Source organism: Peromyscus californicus, unplaced genomic scaffold, assembly GCF_007827085.1.
Source record: "Peromyscus californicus insignis strain IS unplaced genomic scaffold, ASM782708v3 Scaffold_20__1_contigs__length_68692818, whole genome shotgun sequence".
NCBI classification, from domain to species: Eukaryota; Metazoa; Chordata; class Mammalia; order Rodentia; family Cricetidae; genus Peromyscus; species Peromyscus californicus.
The window spans coordinates 53,474,796-53,493,856 of record NW_026294503.1 but is presented as its reverse complement, the minus strand read 5'-3'; the positions used below and the strand labels follow the sequence as shown (position 1 = coordinate 53,493,856).

The following is a 19,061-nucleotide window of genomic DNA, read 5'->3' as shown; positions in this document are numbered from 1 at the left end:
GTGTTGCATGAGGACCAGGGGTCTTGGACAGGCTCACTCTGGGGTGGCAAAAAGGGGAGTGTGGGTTGGCCTGAAAGTGAAATCTGGGTTGGGGAGCAGAGATCTGGGATCTTGGTTGAATAAGATGCATGGAATACTGAGAGTATGTGGCATGTTGACTTTCCTGGAAAGTGGCTGGAAAACCTGGTCCATTGTAAATAGGACTCTGGTCTTGTTTGGGTTCCTTGATTGCTATCGAGGGATGTGTGCTGTCTCTGTGGCAGTGGCTCTTGTTTCTGTACCTTTGTGAGATAGTAAGGATACTCTTTGGACACTCTGGCCTTGAGGGACTCTACTAGGCCCCTGGACTATTGTGGGTAGTTTTGGCTTTTTACTCTGCTTAGAACTCTGAGCAGCTCTAGCATTGACCTCCACATGTCCAGGCAGAGCCAGATTGCTTTCCTACCACTGCGTCTCCTGGCTTTCCAGTGCTGCGTTTGGGGTTTGATGACTTGGGTAGAGTTGGACAGGGTTAGGACATGTGCTGTCCCATATACTGCTGTGTCACCTGAGAAGACAGAGGTGTGACTGGTGACTGCAGTGCTGCCTACCCTTGTCTCTAAGGGGTTAGAAGTGATCCCTACACCTAACCTGCTGAGCCCAGAACTGAGCCTGGGTAATATTCCATTGCCAGTCAGGAGAGCTCAGCCTTGTATTCTTGTGTACCTCCTTTGTACTCCCTCCAACCCCCCACCGCTCTGGAGATCAAGCCAAGAACCCTGGTGTCATGGACCCTCCTGGACCCTTCTGTCCCTTAGTCACAGCACACTCACAGGGACTCTCGAAAGAGAAGAGGTCCCAGGTAACCCTTTTGTCTCACCTGATTGAGCTTTTTAGACCCCTGGCAGGAAGACCTCTAGGTTTGACTGAGGGGAAGTTTCATTTCATCTTCTCAGAGAGAAAATGATGAAGAGATGAAAGCTGCCAAAGAGAAGCTGAAGTACTGGCAGCGGCTCCGACACGACCTGGAGCGTGCCCGCCTGCTGATTGAGCTGCTGCGCAAGCGGGAGAAGCTCAAGAGGGAGCAGGTGAGGCCCTGGGCTTCCGCCGCCCGCCGGCGCCGTCTCGGGATGGCCTCGTGCTGCTGTCGTGGATGTCACTGGAGATGCTCCGGAGTGGCTGTTGTGTGCCTGCTGACTTTGTACTGCTGTCCCTACCCCACAGCATGTCCCCACCGTAGAGTTGGTCCCGTGGTGCCTTTGTGGTGCCATTGTTTGGGTGGCTATCCCCTGAATTTGCAAGGGGCTTAAAGGAAACTCGGTCTTAGAAGAAGCACATGTCCTTGCACATAGAAAGTCGCTTTGTGGTAGGTGGTGGCTTGCGTTAGGCTGCTCTGTGCTGATGGTTGGGGTGTTGCTTCTGTGACTGTGCAGTATGTGAGGGGCCATGGTCTTCAAGAGAGGTGTACCCACAATCCTCTAGAGACAGACAGTGTGTGCTGTTGTTGCCAGGTGAAGGTGGAGCAGATGGCTATGGAGCTCCGATTGACACCACTGACTGTGCTGCTACGCTCAGTCCTGGAGCAGCTTCAGGAGAAGGACCCTGCAAAAATCTTTGCCCAGCCCGTGAGTCTAAAGGAGGTGAGTGTTGCTATGGCTCACTGTTCTGCCTCATGTGTGACTCTGGATCTGTACTGCTGTTTGATTAGTAAACATGTAACTGGGAGAGAAGTTACTTGAATTCTTAATTTGCATTATTATTTAATTAATGAGTAATATTTTAATGGTAAAAGATTATGTGTTTCATTGTAAAGCATTGAAAGTGCCCAGGTGAGAAGCTCTACTCAGAACTTAGGTATTGGTGATGTTAGCTCTGCTGGTACTCCACTTGATGTACTTGTAGTTAAAGGAGCTAGATTGGGAAGGTTCCTGCCATGATTGGGCTTAGTTTGGATTGGCTTAGTGTTGCTATGTGAAATTAGTCTGGGGTGGAGGAGTATGTATCAGGTGTGATTGGTTATATGGCATGAAATATATTTTGATTTTTCTTTGGTTTGTAAGTGTTTATTTTCCTCTCTAAAATTAGGTACCAGATTATTTGGATCACATTAAACATCCCATGGACTTTGCCACAATGAGGAAAAGGCTAGAAGCTCAAGGGTATAAAAACCTCCATGCGTTTGAGGAGGATTTTAATCTCATTGTAGATAACTGCATGAAGTACAATGCCAAGGACACCGTGTTCTATAGAGCTGCAGTGAGGCTGCGAGATCAGGGAGGTGTTGTTTTGAGGCAGGCCCGGCGTGAGGTGGACAGCATCGGCCTGGAAGAGGCCTCAGGAATGCACCTGCCTGAGCGACCTGTCGCAGCCCCTCGGCGGCCTTTCTCCTGGGAAGATGGTAAGAACCCAGCACTCAGCCAGGAAGATGGCAGATGCTTTTTCCCTCAGACTGTATATAGAGTTAAGATTCCAGCATGCGGCCAGCGTAACTGCTACTGAGGGTGCTCTTTGATTTCCTGTCTCCATGTGTGTTGTATACACAGTATGTCTCACTTGGGCCTTGCCACATTTCACATACCCACTGCTAGGAACAAATGTCTAGTTCAGCCCAGATCTACGTGATACAGGCCAAGAAGACAGTAGAGTTGAGGATTTGTACTCGAAGGGCCTGACCTTGCTTCTGAGGAGGTCTTGCAGTGAGAAGGCAGCTAGCTATTGATAGTTGTATTTCAGCTGAGAAATAGAAAGAGGAGCTAACATTGGCTTTGCCTCTGACCCCTTTCCTTGGATGCTTATGGGTGTTCATAGAGGGCACGGCCTTAGCCTGTCTTCAATACTTGGCCTAACCCTCCAGGAATCCAGGGTGAGCTTATACTTTGGGCCCCACCGGGCACACGCTGTTGAGTTGCTCATCAACTTCCTCCAAGCAGGGTTTTTTTTTTTCCCAGACAAGGTCTTACTTGGTGCCTTAGCTGGCTAGGAACTCAATATGTATATCAGGCTGGCTTGGAATGGACAGTAATCTACCTGCTTCTGCCTCCTGAGTGCTGGGATTAAAGATGTGCATTACCATACCCTGTCTTCCAGTCAGTTCTTGTAAACTTCTTGCCCCTTAATTGTTTATTCAGTAGGCGAATTTCCACATGGGTTTTCCTGTATTCAAAATTGTTACCAAAACCTGAGGTCCCGTGTTCCTGTTTTGACCCCCTTTTTCTTCTGCTGTTTACTGTCCAGGAAAATGGTGGGACTTTACTGACTTTATGTTTACTCTATACTTTCCCTTCTTTATAACCAGCTGGTCACTTTATCTTTTTGTTCAGTACTCAGGCATCCACAGGGCATACAGGGTAGATAGAATTCAAGATAGGATACAGTGGCACACATCTGTAGTCACAGCACTCAGGAAGCTAAGGTAGGAAGTTTGCCACAAGTTCAAGGCCAGTCTGGATTGTAATGATTTCCAGGCTAGCATGAGTTACATCCTAAAGCCCTTTCTTAAAAACAAAACTGATCCACAAAGTATAGTTAGAAAATAAATGTAAACAGGCTGGAGTGTGTGGTGTAGTAGTGCTTCTCTAGCATGCACAAAGCTCTGGGTTTGATCTCAACATTGAATAAACTGGGCATGGTGCAAGGATTCAGATTTCAAGGTCATCTCAGATACATAGTGAATTAAGGCCAGCCTGAGTTACATAAGGCTTTGTCTTGAAAAGTAGACATGCACACATGCACATACAGAGGTAACAGATCTCTGGAGCCTATATAGGTCCAGTGTAGTTAAATCAGAAACATCTTGTGCTGAGGTGTTTCCCCAGCAGTCTCTGTTGGAGCTGAGTCTGATAGCCACCAGGATTATAGAGGGACCCTTAGTCCTCCACGTACATCCATGTTCTGTTCTCCAGGCTGTGTGGAGGCAAGGGTGGTGCTCCAAACTCGTCTGTTTGTTGTGGACTCTGGGTGGTGTTGGCTGTCCTAACTTAGAAGCAGAGGAGCCCAATGATACCTGGGAGCCTTTGACCCCACAGCTTCTGATTGTCATGTTCTTTAAATGGGCAGGGCTTGGAGGTCTCAAAGTTGACACTTTTAGGAAACTGACTGTACCATTGATAAATAAGTTTCTCTGTCAGGCTTGTTGTCAAAGAGGAAAGTAATAATGAAAAGTACGAATTTATTTCTTCTCAGTGATTGGAGTAGAAAGAAAGGGTGATCTGTGGCAAGGCCAGCTATGGGTACCTTTGCCACTGTCCTGAGCATACTGTAATGCTATAATGAAGATAATGGTCCTATTGAAAAAGAAGCAGACAAGCAGGTCATGGTAGTTCATGACCAAAACTCCAGCACTCAGGAGGTTGAGGAAGGAGGATTGCAAGTTTGAGAATGGCCTGGGCTGCATAGTGAGACCCTGTCTGAACAACCAAAGAACAGAAAGAAATGAACCTTGAAAAATTAGGGTAATACTTTATGTTTTTTTATTTATGTTTGGTGCTTCAAATTAAAAGAATTTTGTTTACCTGAATGCATTTGAGGTATTAACTTGAGATTTTGTTAGAAATAGTGTGACTATAAGCCTTGAGTCAGCCCATTGGGGCATTTTTGTTCATGTCCCAGTGCTGATTAGTGTTCTTGTAGACAGGGCACTTCAGCTGGGCCATCTCCCAGGTCTGGGCAGATCTCCTTTATTCTGTGTTTTCCTTTTACCCCTCCTGTTCTTCTTTTGGTTTTATCTTCACGAAGTTTAAAGAACTTCTTTGGCCATTTCACTAGTTTAAGTTTTGAGGACTTCTGTAGTCAAGTGTTCCTAGAATTTGGGAAGACCTGTGGACTCTGCAGCCTAGTGTCCATGGCCAGTAGTAACTCATGTGCGAGTACTTCAGCTAGGGTGACATTTGCGATGTGTAAACAGTCCACATCAGCATATTTGCACACTGTCACTTCTGTTGGCAGTCCATCTTGTTTGAGTGCTGGTGGTCTTTGTCCCCCTCACTTGGAATGGGCTGTCCACACAGCAGGACTTGCAGGAGTCCTGCTGTGTAGACATATGTTACATATGTAACATATGTTACCTGTATATCCTCTACTGTAGCTATACTGTTCCTTTGTGTCTCGATAACTGAGGGGAAATTCTCTTAGGAGTGTCTTTTTTTCTCCTTGTGGCAACAGCCTTTTCATGGGTTCAGAGTGAGGGTAGAGGAGTCTGTTTGGCATCAATTGGTGACGCTGGAGCTTTGGCTATGGGCAGGCTAAAGGATAGTGGAAACTGTGTTATTAGAGGTGCCCAAGGATCAGGTGACTAATGTTGCGTGTTCTTTGGTTCAGTGGACAGGTTGCTGGACCCAGCCAACAGGGCCCACATGGGCTTGGAGGAGCAGTTGAGAGAGCTACTGGACAAGTTGGACCTCACCTGCTCCATGAAGTCCAGCGGCTCACGGAGTAAACGGGCAAAGCTGCTCAAAAAAGAGATTGCTCTTCTCCGAAACAAGCTGAGCCAGCAGCACAGCCAGTCCCCATCCATAGGGACAGGGACAGGAGGCTTTGAAGACGATGCTACTCCACTGGGGCCGGACACAGGGGAGGAAGGTAAGCACGAGGGGTGGGAGGGCCACACCCATGGACATGGGTGTCTCTTTTCAGGCGTGAGTGATGCTCTGTAGTAACCATGACTTTGTAGGTTTTGAGGGTCCTAGAACTCTGATTACTGGCTGTTCCTTCCAGGTTTCTGTTGCCCTTTGAAAGGATGTTCTGGTGTGTGCTGGCTGTGTGTATTTTGGTGCTTAGTTTACAAGCTTAAAGGCATGGAATGAAATTTTCTGTAACTTGAGCCTGAAAGACTTAAAAGGATAGTTTAGATCGGATACTGTGTTGAAGGTGGCTTCTGTGGTAGGAGTAAGAAACACCTATGTTGTATTGTGTAGATTGAGGCAGAGTATTAGATGGTTAGACAGCCTAAAATTGTTCTGACTTGGTGTGTGTGTAGGTCAGAGGACACTAGTGTGAGCTGGTTCTCCCCTGGCACCTTACAGGATCTGCGCATGAAACTCAGGTGGTCAGGCCTTGTGAGCACCTCTCCCCTCTAAGGTATCCTGCTGACTTGGTGACAACTTTCTGAAAGACGTTTAAAAAGTAGTGTTGCCAGAGTACACCCAGCCCTGGGTGTGGGGGTAGGAAGGAGACTGAGGTACTTCTTGGCACAGGCCTACTCCCAGACACTTTCCCAGCAGCCTGAGACCTTTCTTGTGGCTCACCTTCAGTGGACACCATGTTGTCCTAGCAGCATTGAGCCGGACAGTTGAGATGTTAGGATGGGGCAGGAGGAGATACAGGAGAGACTCATCTGCCCAGTGGGGAACCTGCATGATGAGAAGGTCATCGTGTGTGTGTGTGTGTGTGTGTGTGTGTGTGTGTGTGTGTGTGTGTGTGTGTGTGTGTGTTGGGGAGAGTTTAGAGAGTCTTATCACCCTTTAATCCCCTTCCTCACACTCACCACATTTTAGTTCCATGAGATGGAAAGAAGAATAAGAGCTGCTTGTGCCACTGTTGTTAGCAGTTTGGCTTGTGATCTCCCTCTGTATTTTTTCTGCCCCATCCAAATAGGAATAGAAAACATTAAAACAAGACCCAGGCTATTGTAGTTTGCATTTTGATCTGTACGACTGTCTGCATCAGTAGATGTGGCTCTGACCTGCTCCTCATAATGACATCGTTTCAGTAGGTTTGTGCCATGTTTCATTCGGTCCTATAGATTAACAGTTGGTGACAATCTTGTAGCCCACTTTCCTCTTCTTTTTCTGGTTGCTTCTTTTATGCAGTTGTGCTTGGCAACCAGCAGAAGGTAGGGCTAATGCCCCTGAGTTCTGGCCTTAGAAGTTACTTTGAGTGTGTCCCATTGTAAATTTCACACACACCCTTTACCTTACTTAGGTAACAGGTTGGATGGGTCCATAAAGTAAGGGTTTTATCCTTGAGTGTGTGACATATTTCCCCCCTATTCTCTAAAAGCTTGATCACCAGAACATGGCAAACTGTCCTGGATCTCGCTCTGTAGACCAGGCTGGCCTCGAACTCACTGAGATCCGCCTGCCTCTGCCTCCCAAGTACTGGGATTAAAGGCGTGTGCCACCACCGCCCGGCTTCTATGCTTTTTTTTAAAGGAACATTTGTTCGTGGGACCTTTGACAGACAGATGCACCCGAGATACTGCTATTTGCACTCTGTGGTGAGTTACAGGTAATGTCATTGCCTGGTTCCCATGGTAGCCCTGTGCAGGCTCCTCTTCCCACTGGCTGAGGGGGACCCTTGGGTCCAGCCACCCAGTGACCTGTGCATTATGTGTTTTGAAGAATCATCTGGTGGCAGGACAGCTCACTGATAATGCAGTGGCTTGCTCTTGAAAGAGAATCCTGACCTTTCCTCACAGCTGTGTGCAGCATTTCATTTTTCCTCCCTTAAAAGTTCCTCATGTGCTGGCTTTACAGGGCTGAGTGTCCTCTTTTTACTTCAAGTCTTAGACTTGGAGGAAGAGCCAGCAGTGCCCATAGACCAGATCGGGTGCTTTGTACTGTTGGGCCACTTTACAGGAAGCGTGTTGATGATCGCTGCACCAAATGCTAGAATCGCTGTTGGCCCCTGTTTAAAACTCAAGAAAAGAACATTTTCCTGTTAGCTGAGAGAGAGAAATGGAGGAGGACACAGCCTGACAGTCCATTCTGAGGCAGAGCTGTGCGCATGGGATTTAGGGCCCCATTAAGAGTGTTTTGGTTGGGTGCAGTCACAAATGCTTTTATTTCCAGTCCTCAAGAGGCAGAGGCAGGTAGAACTCTTGAGTGTAGAGGCCAACCTGGTCTACATATTGAGTTCTAGACCAGCTAGGACCTTGAGAGACCTTGTGACCAATAAAAAAAAATCTGTTATTTTTAGAGAATGACCATAGATTTTTCACACTTAGGCATTCCTTAATGTAAAATAAACAGTCTCACTTAATTTTTAATTAAACAACACTTTTGTGTTTTGTGACATTTAGGTTGTTTGCATTAGAGGAAACATCAGCAGGACAGCTGTTGGGAGCCAGGCCCCAAAGATCAACATCTGAGGAATGAAATCGGTTCTGGCTGGCTTGGGCAGTGTGAGAGGCAGGGTGTTTGTCAGGAGGCCTTCCATGCAGACCTTAAGGTTGGAGAATTCCAGCCAATTGAATGCTGAGGGACACATAGAATGGGGTCATGATGTGACTGTGGGACAAGCTTGAGCCCACAGACCTTTTACATTTATTGGGATTTAGTGGATTAACTAGGGGCTTTGGGGAGAGTAGAGTCTATGTGCTGGTGAATGGGGCTTAACCTTGTCTGTGGCTAAGTTGTGGGGTATAGCTCTCTATTGTTGAAGGCTGGGCCAGATCAGCACCCCCACTGGGACATCACTGTTTATACACCAGCTGTTTGCTGTTCCTGCTCTGTGCACCCCCATGTGCATTCAGCATTGAATACAGTGTAAACTCTTCTTCAGGGCTGCCAGAGGAAGGGAGCAGGAGGTAGATGGCTGGTGGGGATGGTGTAGTTTCTAGCCATTCGTTGAAATGTCTCCACACAGTCTGCTGTGGTATCCGGAGCTGTCTGTGGCTTTAGTGGAAGTATTCAGTTGGCTTGGTGGCTTTGTATATAGAGAGTCATGGTCAAACAGGGATTAGCTGGTTCTGAGTAGATGTCTGTGTGATCAGCATGTGAAAAAAGAGCAGCTTTTGCCTTGCTGTTGTATGTTGTAATTTCTGGTTGGGGATTTTTTGAGTACTGACATCATACTCATGTTTGGGTTGTGATGCGCTGATTCTGGAAGTTAATGGAACGTGTAGTTAAGCAATGTCCATTTGTTAGCAGACAGTGAGGTTTTGAAAATGAAAATGTTTTGCATTTGTATATAAACTGCCAGTAAGATTTCTGCCTGAGGGACCTGATGAGAGTGTTGCTCAGCAACCTCATGGTGCTGACACTGCCCAGTGTGCTAGTGTGAGGGTTTACTCATCAAGGAACCTGACAGCTTCCGGTGCTGCTAGTTCTCAGCATGGTGAGGAGACTGAGGATAACAGGGTTTTAGTAGTCCACGTGGCCCCATGGCTACTGGAAATGGTGTTTCACTTGGGCCTCTGTGTAACCTCCTGTATCCAGTCTGATTCCTTCTGTAACACCTCAGGAGTATGCCAGTGGACTATGTGGCAGTGGTTGGGAACCTGGGCTCCTCCTTGGGTTGCCACAGATCAGGGAGAACACATGGCTTGAGTGTGGCTGGGACCACAGATGAGTGTGCCTGGCCATGCAGTCCCTCATGGGCAGGCAGCTTTTGATTTAGACATTGGTTGAGAGTAATGGAGTGTGCTGGAGGTCTTGTGCTCAAGGGCAGGCATGTTCACCTGTTGTCTTGGCGGTAGTGACTGACTCTGAAAGTTAAGCTGGGGGCAAAAAATGGGTCTTTGGTCCCTTAGTGCTGTGGAGAGAATGGATGGGAGATCTGCAGTGCCTGTAGCCCTGGGCAGGAGGCCCTCTGGTGCAATCTCTGCTGGTCTTGTACTGCTTTGGGCCTGTTCTTGGCCCTGAAGAGGCCATAGGACTGGATTGGACATTAGGAGTCTCAGTCAGTGTAAGATGTTTGGACTCAGGTAGGAGGCAGAGACCAATGAAGGAAGAGGAGGCAGGAGGCAAATTGGGCACTGAAATTAAGCCCAATAGTGGTCACCTGCCCTAGCCATATGCTCCTGTAGCAGCCTACATACCACCCAGTACCAGTGACTTCTGTTTATGTGCACCAAGAGTGCCATGCATGGCTCTGCACTGTTTCTAATCCCATCTTCTCAGTGTTCTGTGTGCTGTGCAAATGCTGTGCTCTTAAAGTGGTTCATGAACCTAATCAAAGTGGGCGGGAAGAATTTTTGTCATCATCCAACATGCCAGTGATTCAAAATTCAGCATTTCCACTTCATTGGAATTTTAATCTCTGAGTACAGATTTCTTGGCCCCTGTGGCATTTTATGCATTCTTATCTCCTGGATAAAGCTTTTCAACAATGACCTCTTAAACAACAGGCTTTTGTTGAGGCTCTACTTCCTCCGCTTGGTGGTAGAGATGCCTTTAACAGGCTGCACATGCACACTGTTAGCCCTAAGCCACCTCACGTGCAAGAGCGGCTGTTTCCTGTCTGCTGTCACCCTCAGCTTTGTGTTGCTGATTGGAGGGCCTTAGGAGAACTGCTTTGTCTTAGAACTTCTGTTCGGAGGTAATCAAGTGACCCAGACACATAAATGGGGCTTGTAAATTGTGTAGCTTTTCATTTTCAAAGTGACTGGAATTTAAAGTATTGTGACAATGTTTTATGGGAAGTTTGTAGTTTGAATAAATTAAAAACCATACCTATTAGTTATATGCTACTCTGGGTTGTTTCAGTTGATGCTCTTGGTTTCTGTCCTATGCCCTGTAGTGAGAATCTCAGAATCAGTTAGTCCAGCAGGGCCTACGCTAACGCTACACCATAGGCTTCACTGCCATTCTGTTCTTTGTGTGTGTGAAGACAGGAAGATACTTCCTTCTTTCTGGGTTTGAATTAAAGATTAAGATGTCAGGTCAATATTAGTTCATGCAAGTAAAAAGTTTTATTTTTATTTTATGTGTATGTAAGTGTTTTACCTGCATGTAAGTGCACCAAATTCACGCCTGGTGCCAGAGGCCAGAAGAAAGTGTTGGATTCCCTGGAACTGGAGTTACAGACAAGTTTTTGGCTGCCATGTGGATGCTGGGAACTGAACTTGAGTCTCTTACAGGAGCAGCAAGTGCTCTTCTTAACCTCAGAGCCAGCTCTTCACTCCATGTTGGCAATTTGTAAACTCCTTCCAAAAGAGGTTGAAATAATTTTGTGGGTCTTTTTTAATTTTTTATTTTTAAAGCTATCAAGGTAGAGTTGGGGGAACTCACAGGTAGTGCCCACAGGTCTGTATATTTTAAGGTAGTAGAAGATGGTCCTGTCTCCGTTAGAGTCCTCCCCAGCCACTCACTGCTTTGGGCTTTGACTGAGAAAGCCCTGGTCAGATGATTTAATATTTGATTTCCTTCTCTTTGCCACCTTGTGGTGCAGCATAAAGTGCTGTGAGAACCTCTTAAGGCTCCCTTAGTTCTGTGCCTGTTTAGTCTTCCTCAAGGTAAGTGAATATCAATGCAAAAATTGTCCTGAACTCAGATAAGAGATTTAATATTGCTGTGTGTGAAATGCTCTCTCAAGTTTTTTTCCAGAAAGTAACTTGTGCACCTGGGTTTAGGACACCAGGCCCATAGTCTTTGGTTAGGGAAACACACACAGTGTTACCTGATGGCCCCAGGCTGCTCACTGCTCAGCAGACCATTGTGTGTGATGCTGTTTCCTTAATTGAATTAGTGTTTTGGTGGACTTCACATTTATATAAGTTTTATAATAGATTTTATAATCTTCAGTTTTCAAAATCACTTTATTTATAATTTTTTCAGGAGATAAATCTCCCCCTAAACTTGAACCATCAGATGCATTACCTCTTCCTTCAAACTCGGAGACTAATTCAGAACCACCAACCCTCAAACCAGTAGAACTCAACCCCGAGCAGAGTAAACTATTCAAAAGAGTCACATTTGATAATGAATCACATAGCACTTGCACTCAGAGCGCACTGGTAAGCGGACACCCTCCAGAGCCCACCCTCGCCAGTAGTGGCGATGTGCCAGCGGCGGCGGCGGCCTCCGCAGTGGCGGAGCCATCAAGCGATGTAAACAGACGCACTTCTGTTCTCTTCTGCAAATCGAAAAGTGTAAGCCCCCCAAAGTCTGCCAAGAACACTGAAACCCAGCCAACTTCTCCTCAGCTAGGGACCAAAACCTTTTTGTCTGTAGTCCTTCCGAGGTTGGAGACTCTACTGCAGCCAAGGAAAAGGTCGAGGAGCACATGTGGAGACTCCGAAGTGGAGGAGGAGTCCCCGGGAAAGCGCCTGGATACAGGTAAATGTCAGGGGCAGCTGCCTCTCCAGGGATCTGTTAATATGAAACCAGGGTACTGAGCTCTTGTTTTTGAAGCAGTCTCCTTTCTAGAGATGAAGACAGACAACATGGATTTCCTTTCAGAAGCTGTGAACTCTTTTCAGGCAGTGGCCTCGATCCAGCCTCTTGGCAGCACAGCGGCTGGCCCTGGCTGGCCCTGCCCTTCCTTTGTCCCCTTTCTCCTTTCCCTTCATTTTTCCACATATCAAGTGCAACTTGGAGTGTGGTTTGGTTGAGTACCTTTTACTGTGTGCATGTATGTGTGTAGCCTGTGACCTGCCAGTTGGCCATACCTGGCACTTAGGAGCTCTGCTCAGTTGCCACAAACTCAGGGCCCTAGGTTTGAACCTGAACCGTTCCTTCCTGAAGACTGTTTGTCCCTTGGGTGCTCTGTAAACAGTCGATGTCATTGCGTTACTTGCAACACTTTGCATAATTGACTTAAGGAATATTTTAATGTTTCTCCAGTGTTTTTTTTTTTGTAGCTTGTTAGTATATGTGCATTGTACTGCTAATGCCTGATATATTCACACCCAAAAAATTTCTCATTTACTGCTAATCTTTTTTCCTTTTAATAGAGACAGTCCTTTTAAAAAGTTCTGAATTAGTTTATTCCTGTATTTGGTTGGGTTGGAGCATGCCACAGGGTGCACACATATGGGAGATGGAATAAATCTAGAGAAAACTGGGGGAGTTGATTATCTCCTTTCACTATGTGGGATTGAACTCAGGTCATCAGGCTTAACAGCACGCGAATTCACCCACTGAGCCACCACCAAGGCTCCACTACTAAGCTAAGATGTGTTTCATTTCCCAAGATGTTGCCCGGAATGAAAATTCCCTGTGCAGTGCTTGAATAATGCTGGGTTGGCTTTCTTACAACTTCCTATCTACCCTCAGATAGAACACAGTGTGGAAGGGCGGTACTAGAGTTCTTGAACAATGAATGACTGTCATTCGGCCCTTTGGTACCAGTATCAGATTTTCAACATTTGCTTTCTGTTAGAAATAGGTTTGTACTTTTGGTTTTGGTCCTGGGGTAAAGCTTGGTTATTATTCTCTGTTATCCTGGCACACGTAGGTAAGTGTCTCAGTTACTTTTCTATTGCTGTGAAGAGACACCATGACGAAGGCAACTTAGGAAAGAAAGCATTGAGTTTGTGGCTCGTGGAGGGTCAGGGTCCATCACCATCTTAGAAGGGAGCATGACAGCAGGCAGCCGTGATGCTAGAGAATTAGCTGAGATCATGCATTTGATTCTAAGCTTGCGGGTGGTGGGGAGAGGAGAGAGAGCAAGCAAGCAGAAGAGTGAACTGGGAAAGGCCTGGACTTTTGAAACCTTAAAACCCACCTCCAGTGACACACCCCCAACAAGGTCAGATCTCCTAATCTTTTCCAAACAGTTATACCAACTGGGGACCATGCATTCAAATATATGATCTTATGAGGGACATTCTCATTTAAACCCTGGGTCCCTATAGGCTTGTGGCCATATCACAATGCTAAATGCGTTTAGTCCAATTTCAGAAGTCTCCATAGTCTCATAATCTTGCTCTCTTAATTTTAACTTCTTGTGAAATCAAAATAAACAGATCACATACTTCCAACATATAAGGGAGGAAAGGGGGCATAGTGAGGAAATAGTGGACCAGACCAAGACTTAAACCCACCAGGGTAAACTCCAAATCATGTAGCTCTATGTGCAATGTCAAAGGGCTTAGTTGGCCCTTGCCTTCCGGCTTTGCAAAATACATCATCTCTCTGGTGGACTGGTTCCGCTCTGTATGCAGCTTTCCTTGGTAGACATCCCATGACTTGGACACTTCAGCATCTTGAGATCTCCAACACAATCCAGGCTTCATTTTGACAGCTTTGCACAGTAGCCTTTCTGGACCTCCCCATGCAGGGTTGCTCGAGGCCACACCTGATCTCAGTGGCTTTCCTTAGCAGAGGAGGAAGAGTCCACAGCTCCTTTACTCGTGTATCTTCAAGACTGAAGTCAGAACCACCAGGCTGAAGAACTAAATTAGGCTGCCAGCATGGGATGCCTGGCCCCGCTTGAATTACATGGGCATAAGCTTTGGTTTGTTGTTGCTCTTTAGGTACAGATAATTCCTTAGCCGCCGCCACCCCCTTCCCTACACACACACACACACACACACACACACACACACACACAAAGTTGCAGGATTAGCTGCGTAGAATCTCATCCTAAGGATACCACTCCCTTTATTTCATTTCTCCTATCTATTTCAGCACAAGCCTTGGCTCCAGCGTTAACTTTTGTGGTATCCTTGTTCTCCTCAAACTGTACTTTGTTTTTCTCCCACTTGCTTCTTTTCATTCTAGACATACGTAAGAGTGATTACTAGAAACTATATAACAGAGTCATTAGTAGGCAAATTCTCTGCCCCAAAACTTAGTCCTACATTTTAATTTAGTCTCAGGCTGATTCTTAAGACAAGGACAAAAGCAGCTACAGTCTTTGCCAAAATACCACAAGTATGGTCTTTAGCCCAGTTGCTAATGTTTTTTCACTCTGAAACCTCTTGAACTGGGCCTCCATAGTCTGTCTACGTTGCTCTCAGGGCTACTGTCTTCTGAGCTTTTATTAGGGTGGCCATTTAGCCCTACTTAGAGCATTCAACTCCTTTTTTTCTATTCCAAAGTCCTGGAGTCTTCCGTAATAGTCCAACAAGCATCATGGTCAGGCCTGTCCTGGTAATACCCAACTCCTGACACCAGCTCTGTCTTAGTTACTTTTTTATTGCTGTAAAGAGTAACTTGTAAAAGAAAGCATTTAATTCATGGCTCATGGTCCCAGAGGGTTAGAGTCCATCACCGTCATGGTGCTGGAGAATTAGCTGAGAGCTTGTATCTGATCCACAAGCATGAGGCAGAGAGAAGGAGAGCTAACTGGGAATGGCCTGAGCTTTTGAGCCTGAAAACCTATCACCAGTGACACACCTCCTCTTACAAGGCCTCCTCCTACCTTCTAATCCTTCCCAAACAGTTCCACCAACTGAGGACCAAGTATTCAAATATATGATCTTAGGGATCCGGTCTCATTCAAACCACAACTGAGGAAAATTGCATTTCCTTCCAGGCACTCCAGGTGCTTGCTCTTCATGTCAGCAGGGAATAACACATAGGCCTTGCTGATGAGTGAGTTCTGTTTTCTAGAGCCTTGCCAGGTGGTCAGGTCAGAGAGTAGAATGGGAAAGGCTGGCTTGGTAGTGTACAAACTACTCTGTTGACACCTCTTCATCTCTTCCTGTCTCCATCTGTTGGGTTCCCCCCACTGGAAGCACCACGCCCAGAAGAGAATTTTTTGCCAAAGGCAATAAGTTGTGATTTTTTTGGAACAAAATAACTCTTTACAAAATTTTATTTCTTTTGTGTGTGTGATGCTGGGGAGCACCCCCACCCCCACATGCATTGGTGCTGCAGATTGATTGACTTCAGGGCCTTGTGGCAAGTTGTATACCATGGAGCCCTTTTTATTTTTTTAGGTTTATTTACTTGTGTGTTTGCGTACATGCTACAGTGTGTGTGTGTAGGTCAGAAAATTCTCTCTACCATGTGAGTCCCAAGGATGCATCAGACTTGTGTAGCAAGTACCTTTTCACTGACCCACCTTGCTGGTCCCTTTTTAAACATTTTGAGACAGACTTGCCTTGAACCTTTCCTGTAACTTATAGGCCACAACTCTTTAGCGTCCTACCTCAGCTTCTGAAGTAGCTGAGGTTACAGGCCTGTACCAACAGGCCCAGCTAATTTAATTTTTATTTTGTACTCAGTAATTTCATAGAAACTTTTCTTCCAATGCCCTCTTATTTTGGTAAGTTGACAATAGCATTTTAAAATTTGATAAAACCCTGTTTCTTTTTTTTTTTTTTTTAAATTTATTTTTATTTTATGTGCATTGGTGTTTTGATTGTATGAATATCTGTGTGAGGTTGTTCGATGCCCTGGAACTGGAGTTACAGATAGTTGTGAGCTGCCAGGTGGGTGATGGGAATCGAACATGGGTCCTCTGGAAGAGGAGGTGGTGCTCTAAACCGCTGAGCCATCTGTCCAGCCCCTGATAAACCCAGTTTCTGTGAAGCATTTCAATCTGCCACTGGAAGTAAAAACTGAAGCTGAAGCTGTTTGACTTCTTGGGAGTTTCTGTAACTACAGACAGAGCTTTTCCTAGCCACGTTTAGTGAAGGACTCTGGTGCCTTTTTGAGTTCTCTGGAAACCCTTCCTGTGTTGCTAAACTAGTCACGGTATGCTGTGTTCTGGTGCTGGGGGATTGCTCAGTGAGTGTCTTAGCACCAGCTGACATGTACACAGGACGAGTGGAAATGGCTTTCTACCTCCTCAAGGTTCCTATCTATCAGCAACAGAAAGTCTGTTGACCCTGCAGGACGCTGTAGGAAAAGCTCTCACTGTGTAGCTGCTGTCCAGAGCCCTTGCTGTGTGTGTGTGGCATCTTCTGCCAGGCAGCCCAGTTGGCCATATGGGCTCTGCTAGACCATTTGTCACCTGTGGGCTGTTGACCATGGAGTTCATGAGATGTTACTTGTTTGTACATCTGAGTGGAGTTCTTTTTGGGTGCTCAGTGATAACGGTGAGTCCCAAGCAGTCTTAACTGTAGACCTTTAGGACATGTGACCCTGGTACCTTTGATCTTGACTGAGATTTCTGCTTTCTTATTCCAGAATGGCAGTAGATTTCAGTGGATGCATGGTGAATTCCTAAACGCACTCCTGAGCAGCTGGGAGCCTTATTAGCACTAAGATCTGACCCTCAGGAGCAGGAGGCGTCCACTGCTGCATCTGCCTGGCCCTTGGTGGGCCAGGCACGGGCTGAATGGGCCCATCCTACCATCGGTGCTGGCTGCGCCTCCACCTGAACCTTCTGGTGCTCTCTGCGCACCTGGATTTCTTGTTCCAAGTTGCAGTTCTTCGCTGTTTGAGGACTTGGAGTATTCAGAACCTTCTGACCTTTCCCAGTTCATCTGGCGCTGTGAACGTGTAGGGACTTCTCTGGTGCTGCTCAGTGCACTGCAAGATTCCAAGTTAGATTAAGTGCGGACTCATTTACTTTAAAACTGCCCACCCACAGGGCTCACTTGCTCATTGCCTGCAGGATGGGCAGGACGGGCAGGACATGTGGGCAGTGCAGAGCATGATGTGACTGATTTTATGATGTCACATTTTTTGGAGCTGGCTCTGTGTCGTAGATTCTTTACTCTGCCTGCTTGTTTATTTCCATCAATGGACCATCAGGTCAGGACCTGTGTCACCTCTTACACTCCTGGTGTGGAGATTCTCATTGAAAAGGGTGGTGGTGAGCAAGCCAAATGTCTTCCATGGCCATAGACTGTTGAGGGAGGAGATGATTCCTGCCCTTGCAGTCAGACTAAATGGTTCTCACTGTTTTCCAGGTTCTCAGTTAACCACTAATGTGCTTGGGTAGCTCAGTCTTTGGATCCTAATCCTTTTCTTTTAACCTCGACTTGGATTGGAGTTCTGCTCAATGGCCTCTTGGAATGCAAAGCCTTCACTGCCTGCTTGCCTTGCTCCTAGTTCTTGAGGATCACATTGGAACCACCTGTTGAGCCGTCCTTTAAACAGACACTCAGACACCTACCCTTGGAGGAGATCTCTGGCCCTGGCCAGCTCACCCCTCTCTGAGTCAGCCCAGCAGTGAGAGCAGCAGCTCTGGCGCCTCAGTTCTTCCTGGTGGATAGATATGAAGGAAAGCCTAATGCTGTGGCAGAACCTGCCGTAGCTTGAACAACATAATCCAACAGTTCGAGCCACGTCCTGAGCACGTCCAAAACTGGCCTGTGATGACTGGGGGCTCTGGTTAGGGCAGCCTGGGCTAGGTGTCTGAAGGGACTGCCTCAGATGAGGCCTACCTAGTGCTCCTTACTTGGCTGTTAGCGTGTTATTTCTTTGTCCTCTGCCTGATTTCCCTTCTTTCTTCTTCAGCTTCTCTTGGATTATTAAGCATTGTTAGTCTTGTTGGTAGCTGTACGAATGCCTGCTGAGCCAACCAAGAAGTCCTGCTGGAATTGCCCTTTACTGGGCATTTTGGCCTGGCCTCTGGCCTGTCTTGGCCATGTGCAGCTGTCTTCATAGACCATACTCAGGAAAAGGGGGTGGTGGGTGGGGCGGTATTGTTTGCTGTGCTTGTATTGAAAGGTTGAAAGATGTGCCCAGTGTGTGGTTCTTTAGGAGACAACAAAGTCAAGTGTCATGGGGATATTAGATACTTCTGCCACCACCCTGAAATGGTTGCATTCCTAGCCTGGGGCACAGTGTCCAGCCTGGGACACAAGCTTGTCGATGTGCAGTAGGTGGGAACAAGTTAGCGCTTTGGGCAGCATGATCCTGTGCCGTCCTGTTTCAGATGAGTCAGTGGACTCTGAGATAGTAGCTGGTGGCGGGAGTAGCAGCAAGGGTGCCTACAGTGGCCACACTGTCAGGCACATCTCCTAGGCCATGTGGGCTCAGTAGAGGGTGGAGAGGCTGGTCAATCCAGTTCACCAGGCAGGCCTGATAGTCTCACTTGGCCACAGCCTTGGGGGCTCTTGGCATTGTGCAGATTGGGAGCCCAGGATAAAAAGGATTGTGTCCCTGCTCTCCCACTTTCATGCCTCAGCTTTGCACGTAGACCACCCGAGACTTCTCCCTGGCCTGTGGGTGTGAGCTTTTCAGAGTGGAGACCCAAGCACCTCAGGGGGTCCTTTACTGGCCACTCTGTGTACCCCAGTTGTCGTGTAGAAAACCTGGGCCAACTTAAAAGCCTGGGGCTGGGCATACTTTGGGGCTTAGTTGCATTGGCACTTTTGTGGTGTCCTCTGGGCCTGAGCAAGGTGTTTGGGCTCTGCTTAGCCTTTGGAGACTTCAGAACCCTCTCTGTAACATGTGCTTGGGGGTCACTGGTTCTGTCTAGGAGTCATTTCATCTTTCTGTTTTGATTGTCAAGGGCGGCGGGGATGTGTGTGATCTTAGACAGTAAGCCTCAGAGCTAAGAAGGTACTTTGTTCC

At 46.8% G+C, this 19,061-nt stretch overlaps 1 protein-coding gene across 3 annotated transcripts in view; it reads left to right on the top strand.

The window, feature by feature from the left end:
* The window catches only part of Brd1 (bromodomain containing 1), a 45,088-nt gene that overhangs the window by 18,454 nt on the left and 7,573 nt on the right, over window positions 1–19,061 (top strand). The window contains exons 3-8 of one of the 3 annotated variants that reach the window (XR_008220633.1): window positions 936–1,067; window positions 1,491–1,619; window positions 2,065–2,377; window positions 5,296–5,556; window positions 11,475–11,788; window positions 11,871–11,975. Coding sequence is in view for 2 of the 3 variants with exons in the window: in XM_052748590.1 (XP_052604550.1) it covers window positions 936–1,067; window positions 1,491–1,619; window positions 2,065–2,377; window positions 5,296–5,556; window positions 11,475–11,975 (1,336 nt within the window). In the remaining variant the exon portion in view is untranslated. Of the gene's footprint in view, window positions 1–935; window positions 1,068–1,490; window positions 1,620–2,064; window positions 2,378–5,295; window positions 5,557–11,474; window positions 11,976–19,061 lie in introns of all 3 variants that reach the window. The other 2 variants (XM_052748590.1, XM_052748591.1) reach the window with 2 other exon arrangements.